Source organism: Phanerochaete carnosa (genome assembly GCF_000300595.1).
Source record: "Phanerochaete carnosa HHB-10118-sp unplaced genomic scaffold PHACAscaffold_11, whole genome shotgun sequence".
NCBI lineage: Eukaryota > Fungi > Basidiomycota > Agaricomycetes > Polyporales > Phanerochaetaceae > Phanerochaete > Phanerochaete carnosa.
The window spans coordinates 340,813-348,640 of record NW_006767638.1 but is presented as its reverse complement, the minus strand read 5'-3'; the positions used below and the strand labels follow the sequence as shown (position 1 = coordinate 348,640).

Below are 7,828 nucleotides of genomic sequence, written 5' to 3'. Positions count from 1 at the left end.
ATCAGCCGCGTTCGCCGCACACATCCGCTGCGCCAAAACTTCCATGGAACGTATGCCACAGAAAGACGCAGATCATCACCGTTCCTCACCTGGCGATAGCTCGCCGGTTTATGATGGACCGCTCGAGAGACGTGACAAAACTGTGACCCCCCGAGACTGCACAAACCTAGCCCATTGCCCTTGTGGTAGACCGACAAACCGCAACATGACTTTGAATAATACCCGCCGACCTTATCATGCAGGGTGTGTCTCTAGTATTATTCTTTCGAATTCACAGCTGAAGTCTCGCTCCGCAAGTGCCCGCCGTCGCAAGGTCGTAGAGAAGCCCTGTGCGCGATTTACGACGACAGGTGAGTACGATCTCTTCTGGTATCTGTCCGCTCACAATTTGCCGTCACAGGAGCGTGCACTCGGGGCCTGACTTGTCCTTATCAGCATGATCCTGCCAAAATTGCGATCTGCTGGCCCTTCCTGCAGGGGAATTGCCCGCACACTACTTCTACTTGCCCTCTTTCCCATGATCCTACTCCCCAGCGTACTCCTCTGTGCGTGCACTTCGCGAACCAAGGCCGATGCACGAGGCCCAACTGCCCGTTCCCTCATGTTCGGGTGGGCGCTCGAGAAGGCGTGTGTCGCGACTTCGCCGTGTTGGGATATTGCGAGAAGGGTCTCGACTGCGAAAACCAGCACGTTCGCGAATGTCCCGACTTTGCTGAGAAAGGCGTCTGCAACACCAAGGGATGCAAGCTCCCGCACGTCATCCGTGCCAACAGGAACCGGCCGCGACCGTCCACGGGACAAGGCGCGACCCCCAACGCTGGCTCCTCTTTGGACTCCAAGGCCACCTCGGACCCTGCTGCTTCTTCGTCTGGGGCTGACCTTGGTTCTGGTAACGTTGCTAGTTCACAGGTGCTTACAGCCGAAGATGCACAGCTAGGTGATGAGTACATTTCTTTGACCTTCCTTGAAAGCGACCCTGAAGAGGACGAGGACGAGGAGGATGACGAACAGAAGTCAGGCGGCGAAGAACAAGCGGCGGACGAGGAAGGGGAAGAAGAGTCTTCGCAACATGGTTCTATCCATGAAGAGTAATATACCCCCGTTGAGCTCCAAGATGTACGATACAATATAACAGTGGTGTAGTATGCGTTAGTTGTTATAATGAAACATTTTCGTTGTATTTTTGCGATTTGCTCCTGCAAGTGTGCAACATGGACGGTATATGTCATTTATGCAGTGTAGCTGAGCTCATCGACGCCTTAACGAAACTCGTGCATTGCACCAGATACCGTCTTTGCGGTATTGCTCAGTCTCAAGCATCCTCTGGAACCGATTGTATCACAGGGTTTGCTTCCGCGAATCAAAAGGTACGCATACTTTCATACTGTCGCGGTGGAGCATAGTTGCGAACGTGCCATAAGGTGGGTTTTACATGCATACGGCGATGACGGGAGGGAATGCGAGAGCAGAGCATGACAAAACGACCCAATAATATAGCTCATGCCTCGGTAATCTCGCGCAGCCGACGGACGGTACTGTTGTAATCAGGTCAGAACAATCCATACACACAAGTTCTTCAAGACACACCTCCGAACGGTGGCAGCAGCAGTAGTAGTGACGGTCCAAGCACCGCCGGCAATGGTCTTCTTACAGGCCCTGCAACTCCAGATGCCGACCGCCTGGCGCTTGACGGAGTCCTGTTACACAGCTCAGTACGCAGTCTTTCGTAGGGTTGTCTTCAAGAAGACTTACCTTGCCGCAGAAAGTGCAAGTGTACCGCGCGTGCTGCGTTATTTCCATCTAGTGAAACGGCCCGAGTCAAGTTGCGTCAGGGCTCAGAAAAGTAGTATTGCGTACCTTCTTCACTTGTTTACGGAGGGAGGCACCGTAACGCTACAGCCAAAACCAATAGTCAGCTCAGCCAATTCTCTCCGAGATGCATGCCTCGCCCAGCAAATCTTTCGCCTTCCCCTCGTCGTGCTTCAAGAAAGTCTACTCACAGTACCGTACTTGCCGGTAACGCCAACCTTGCGGGTACGTTTTGTCTATCATTGTAGTATACACCGTCAGCACCTCCCCATAATGTCAGCTGGTATCGTATTCACCATTTTGAAAGTGTTCTTGAGGTCGTCGGCGGTGGCGTGCTGAGCTTGCCAGGGTTTGCCGTGAGCGGTGATGCCGCCTTCCGAATCTGTCATAAACTGTACAGTTTACCAGCCACGCCGCCCTTACTTACGTAACCGCCCGCCTTTCCGCTCGACGCTTGCGGTCATCTTCGGGGCGCCCGAACAGAGCGAACGCAAAACCATTGTCAACCTCGAATCTCGAGAACTGCGGTGCATTCTGGTCCTTTTCTCTGATCTCTGGTCAAATTGATACATGGTAGGGGGAGCAAAATTCTAGCTTGCTTTCCCCATGTACATGCGGCTGTTCAACTGGCGATCCTCCAGAGCCTTCGGCGAAGGCTTCAACCATTCCGAGCGGGAGTAACAGCAGGGCATTAGGTATGCTATGTGTATGGACTTTGGCAATGCTGTTCATCCAGGTCAGCCGAACCCGACATGATCACCCGTCCGCGGCGCTTACATGAATCTCACGCCACGAAGCGACTGCGTCAGTGAGGCACGCAGTTATGAGCTGCCCTGGCTCTTTACGGGCGCATTGATGTCATTCTGTTTGTTATCACGCTATGCTACGAACCGTCAAGAGCCGTCCTGACCAACACAACCCATTACTTTCTGAGACTTGGGGACGAAATATTACTGGGTGGCTGACCGTCACCAATGCCTCCAAGTACATTAATCATGTCAGCAAGCTTTCAGCGAGCCCTTGCCGCGGGGCTGACGGGCTAACTGTCCCTATCTATGCTTGGTCTCCATCCGCTTGCTGACCGTCTGTATCTCTTCTATCTCCTTTCCTCCAGTCTCTTTGCTTGTTTTCTGTTTGTTTCTTCTTGTTTTTGTGGTCACCCTGTTCTTAGCTTTTGACTTGCCTTTCGCTTCCGCTACTCCGATATTCTCTTCAATAATGGGTCTTTTCGCCAAATTCAAGACTTTCGGGCGCGAAAACAAGGATAAAAGCGAAGATGTCAAGGTGTGATCCCACCTCGTATATGACCGCTGAAGCTAACCATCCAGTAGATTATGATCCAGGTTCGTCATGTGTCCGAGAGCGTGGAGGAGAAGGAAAACTCTTTGAGCTTCGTGGTACGGCTTCTATCGTACCTTCTCGTCAGTATCTGATGAAGTTACAAGATCCACACGACTTGTATGGCTGAGCAAATTCTCCCGGCACTCTTGAACGACGCCGCACACTCGCCGGAGGTACTCAGTCTCAGAACTTCTCGCCGACTTTCCGGGAGGGCATACGGCGCAACTTCGTGTTCCACCGTAAGTCGTCTTGTGGTCATGTCCGCATCGATTGCTGATTCTGTTGCAGCTCTCCACTTCCTTGACCGTTGTGGCTTCCGTTTCCCACTGCAACTTGAAGATATCGACAGTTGCGACTTGCGAGGACCTCGATCTGCCAGCCGCATCCCCCGCACTCGTCCTCAAGTCATCTTCCCGTTCCCTCCGGCTCAAAGTTTCAGACTTCAAACAAGTCCGGCCCCTCGGTTTCGGTGCTTATGGGGACGTGTACTTGGTTGAGCACGAGCCAACGCAAACTCGGGTGGCGATGAAAGTCATGAACAAGCGGACTGTAGACGAAGCAGCCGTTGTTCGCGAGAAGAACATACTCCAGCAGGTTGGAACCCGCGGCAGCAACGGCATCAACGAATTCCTCGGCAGCTTTCACAACCACGACAATTACTACCTCTTGATGGTAAGCGTGTCAATGCCGTTCGTATCCGATGAGGCTGACATCATGACGTAGAAATACTATCCGGGCGGAGACCTGCGCCAGCAAATCCGTCGCCGGGGGCGGTTCCCTCTGGACCTTGTCAGAATGTATGGCGCGGAACTTGTGAGTGTCCATAATCTCACAATTTATGACGTCCTAACTTGTTCTATCACAGCTAGTTGCAATCAAGACGCTCCACGATCTTGGTATAGTTCATCGCGATATCAAGCCCGACAACATCCTCATTTCTGAGACTGGCCACCTCATCCTCACCGACTTCGGCATGGCAAAGTCTGTCATCACCTCCGGCTGTCAGTTCTTCCCTGGGTCCGAGATGCATGAGTTTTTGCGCACCTGGTGTGGAACTTTGCAGTACATGTCGCCTGAGGTGTACCAGGGCATGCCGTACGCGTTCTCCGCCGACGTTTGGTCTTTCGCCATAGTGGTTTTTGAGATGCTCGTTGGACGCGTGAGTCTCTTTCGCATAGTAACATTTCCGAATTGTGAAGCTAAGGATCGTCGAAGACTCCTTGGACAGGCCACTGGGACGATGACCGGGCTCTCACGGAACAGAAGTTGCTCCATACCACTTTAGATGGCTGGCTCGACGGCAAGAAGATTGATGATTGCACACGGAGTTTCCTTGAAATGGTAGATCCTCCAACTTCGTTCCTGCGAGACAAGATAGCTGAGTAGGTTTACCGCCCAGATGCTGGAGACTGAGCCGTCTTGGCGTCTCACGTTGATGGAAGCCACTGGCCACCCATTCTTCGATGACTTGTCAGTCTGTTATCACTTTATATGTCGTACCGGCTCACATGGAACCTTTGTAGTGATTGGTCTTCGATCTTGAACGGTACGAACGACATCCCGAACGTCGGCGTCCCCCTAGTTCGTGCTGCCTCTCATGGTTCTGAGACCTTCCTCGGTTCATTCTCCGGCGGGGGTGTGTATCCGGTTGAGGAGGACCCACACCCAGAGTTCCACTACGCTGCTTCTGTTTTCGAAGTCAAGAATGAAGACGAGCCCATGAGCATGGTGGAGGAGCAGTCCATTGTGTCCCACGATACCTTCGACGATATTCCTTTGGGCAGCTCCGAGTCCATCGCTCGAGACGTCATTCCGTCACCTCCTCAGGTTCTCAATATGGCTCCGCCTCCCGCCTTCTTCGGGATGATGGCCGGCATCACTACCACTGTCACCATCGTCGCCGAAGAGGAAAGTGAACCATTGAACGATAAATTTATCGACCAGCGAGATATCTCTATTCCCCCTGGTGTTGCGATGGCCGTTGCTATCCGGGTATGCCTGAAATTTTACAGTAATCTCAGCCCGTACTGACTGCCTCCCTAGCATCCTAGCATCTTTAAGCGCCTCGTGAGCTGGTTTAGCAGCGTAACCTCTTCGATCACCCGCATCTGCTCGCGACTCTCCTTCCGCTAAACTGTTTATCCCCCGACCTGATCATCTCGTCTATGCGCTCTACCGCCACCCGGCAGCTCGCCGCTTCGCATTTTAATGAGTCTGCCAACACACGTCATCTCTTCGTGCTCGATATTTGCTTTTCGCTCTCGGCATACACCCTTCAATCCGATATCTCTGCTACTGCTTCTCGTCTTCCGCTTTCGACCTCTATTGCTCGCCCTGCTTTCGGTCTTCAATTTTTATGCCTTTCTTTCGGCTCTGGACTCACACTCTGTCAGACGGATCATCAAGTTTCTCGCTTCCGCGACCCTAGACTGCTATCTATCGACTCTTGTTTCGCTCGACGACAGCCTACTCCAGCACAAACCACACTAATCAAGCACCTCAAGCACTTCAAGCACCGCCTGATTCACCGGCCGTGAACATAATTTCCTGCATTTACCAATCCGTATTCACTCCAATCGCTGCTTCATCCAAGTTCGCACTATCGTCCTTGAGTCCTGTGGCCCCCCGCCGGACAACAACAGCCGCTTTCGCAAGCTTAATCACACGGTGGCGGCCCATCTATTCCTCATTAATCGACGCGGCGTACTAGTGACCGTCCGTAGTCATCCCCTTTCCTCCGCCAATCATCGGAACGGACGCTCTGTCCCCGCTTTCCCAACCACCCCACACTCTCTTCCGATCGTCTGTGTCATCATCTGCTTTCCCTGCGGGTGACGGACATCCCTTGCCCGTAGCCACAATAGCATGCCAACTACCGACGTCCCCGGCTCCCTTGTCTTCGGTAAGTAACCATATGCCGGTGAGTTTTGGTATGGTACGGAGACTCACATCCGTTCCTCACAGCGCTTGCGAGCGCGGTACAAGGCTGCCCGGGACTTCTGCAGCCAGTGCTCTCGCACAAGGCGGCCCTTCACTTTCAAGCTTGAAGGAAGAGCTCTCTATGTCCTCCTCGACGCCTAACGCTTAGCGTTCGGTCATCGGTCTCGCGAAGTATATATCAATTTTGACCAAAACAAGCCGCGAACAAAACTCGAAAAAATCAAGATATAGGTCTGTGGAAAATACCCAAAATAGGAGAGAAGAAATCGTAGGAGAGAAAACGGAGCTCGTCACAAGTGGAGGATAGATAACAGAAAAGGAACAAAAAAGTGGACGCAGCGATGTAGATTTCCTTGTTCTCATAGGTTTTTTCATTATCGTATTTCATTTCATCGATCTTCACGTGCAAGGAATTGACATATCATACTACACGCGATGATTAGGTATCAGGGGTGAAGTACGCCATTTATGCGTCGTAGAGTTTCGCTGGTCGAGTTCTCGGATCCCTCAATACCAAGTTCCCCCACGTCTCTCGATGCATGGGACCCGAGGGTGGCCACTCGCTCTTGCTCTCGCTTGGCGGCGCATATTCGCCTCGGCTTATCATGCATTCTTGCGCGTAGTTCACCGTACCGCGGCATAGGGTACCCTGAATAGTCAGGCGAGAGATAGAGCATCGGCTGCCAGTGGCCGTCCGCCACCTTGTGCAGCTCGACGACCCGCAGCGTAGTCCGGGGTACACACACGGGGTGCCACTAGGACGAAGTGTACGTTTGCTACGTCAGCGCGATTAGCTTGAGATACCTGGTCGAGAGAGAAGACCCACGGCCAAGACTCATACGCACATCACAATCATTCGGTGACGATGAGCGCAGGCCAACATCAAATTCAAAATATCCCTGGCGAGGGGAGTTAAATCCTCGGGATAGTAGCCCAGCCACTATATCCTTGCCCAGTGTGAGGTACGCTCACTTCAAGGTGTAGAGTCAAGTCGCTTCGACCCATGACCACGACCTCGACGTCGCAGACGTTCTCGAGAAACTCCGCGTCCTGTTCTATATCACTTCGCTGTATGCCATTCAAGTGAATTTCGGGTAGCAAAGTTTTCAAGAACGTGATGGTAGGCTTGAGGCCGTCACCACGTTGCAGGTGCTCTGTGGGAGTCCGAGTCCAGGGACGTTTATGTAGGATAATTGGGCTGCATTTGTAGAGCTAAATGGAGACACTAAGACAGTCGAAAGACCAATAGCGTGTTAAAGTGCGACTGAACTCTTGCTTTATTCTGTGCTACAGGGCCAGTATATATACATGTGAGTCAGGACCTCTGATATCGCTATAAGACCTATGGTACTGTGAGCGTAAGCATGTATACTAAGCATGAGTAATCATATGTCGTATTACTACAAGATAATCGGGGGTCATGTGATGTATCCCCATTAGTCCGTACAGGGCAATGACGTAATCGCCCAGTTCTGACACTCCCACTCGACTAGTTATTGCCCAATCTACTGAAGACCAAGCCTAGCATAGACCGGAAGCGCTCAAATTTCGTTGCACCAAGTGGTTTCGTCAATGTGTCGGCGATCATTTCGTCCGTACTAACGTAGACTATATCCACTCGTTTTTCTTCTACGTATTCGCGTATGAAGTGATATCGAATGTCGACGTGCTTGAGCCTTCGGTCGTGAGCGGGATTGACTGCGAGAAAGATTCCTCCTTGGTTGTCTGCTACCAAAGG

General features: G+C 52.1%; 3 protein-coding genes across 3 annotated transcripts in view; 2 read left to right on the top strand and 1 right to left on the bottom strand.

The window, feature by feature from the left end:
• Nucleotides 1-1,272, top strand: part of PHACADRAFT_129648 (uncharacterized protein) — a 2,328-nt gene extending 1,056 nt beyond the window's left edge. Inside the window, exon 3 of the mRNA XM_007400658.1 lies at nucleotides 401-1,272. Within this exon, the coding sequence (XP_007400720.1) occupies nucleotides 401-1,092 (692 nt within the window). The 3' untranslated portion in view covers nucleotides 1,093-1,272. The remainder of the gene's footprint in view (nucleotides 1-400) is intronic.
• Nucleotides 1,273-1,331: 59 nt separating this feature from the next.
• On the bottom strand, nucleotides 1,332-2,140 carry PHACADRAFT_263746 (uncharacterized protein). The gene is made up of 6 exons (XM_007400657.1): nucleotides 2,106-2,140; nucleotides 2,001-2,045; nucleotides 1,858-1,893; nucleotides 1,753-1,800; nucleotides 1,588-1,697; nucleotides 1,332-1,535 (listed from the first exon to the last, which is right to left on the bottom strand). Exons 1-6 carry the CDS (start codon nucleotides 2,106-2,108, stop codon nucleotides 1,499-1,501), a joined length of 279 nt encoding a protein of 92 aa, XP_007400719.1. The 5' UTR covers nucleotides 2,109-2,140; the 3' UTR covers nucleotides 1,332-1,498.
• An 887-nt stretch (nucleotides 2,141-3,027) lies between these two features.
• On the top strand, nucleotides 3,028-5,283 carry PHACADRAFT_200389 (uncharacterized protein; the record flags this gene model as incomplete). Its single annotated transcript, XM_007400656.1, has 10 exons — nucleotides 3,028-3,093; nucleotides 3,141-3,206; nucleotides 3,255-3,389; nucleotides 3,439-3,822; nucleotides 3,874-3,963; nucleotides 4,016-4,309; nucleotides 4,366-4,491; nucleotides 4,550-4,620; nucleotides 4,674-5,142; nucleotides 5,194-5,283. 10 exons carry the CDS (start codon nucleotides 3,028-3,030, stop codon nucleotides 5,281-5,283), a joined length of 1,791 nt encoding a protein of 596 aa, XP_007400718.1.
• Between the last annotated feature and the right edge of the window lie 2,545 nt (nucleotides 5,284-7,828).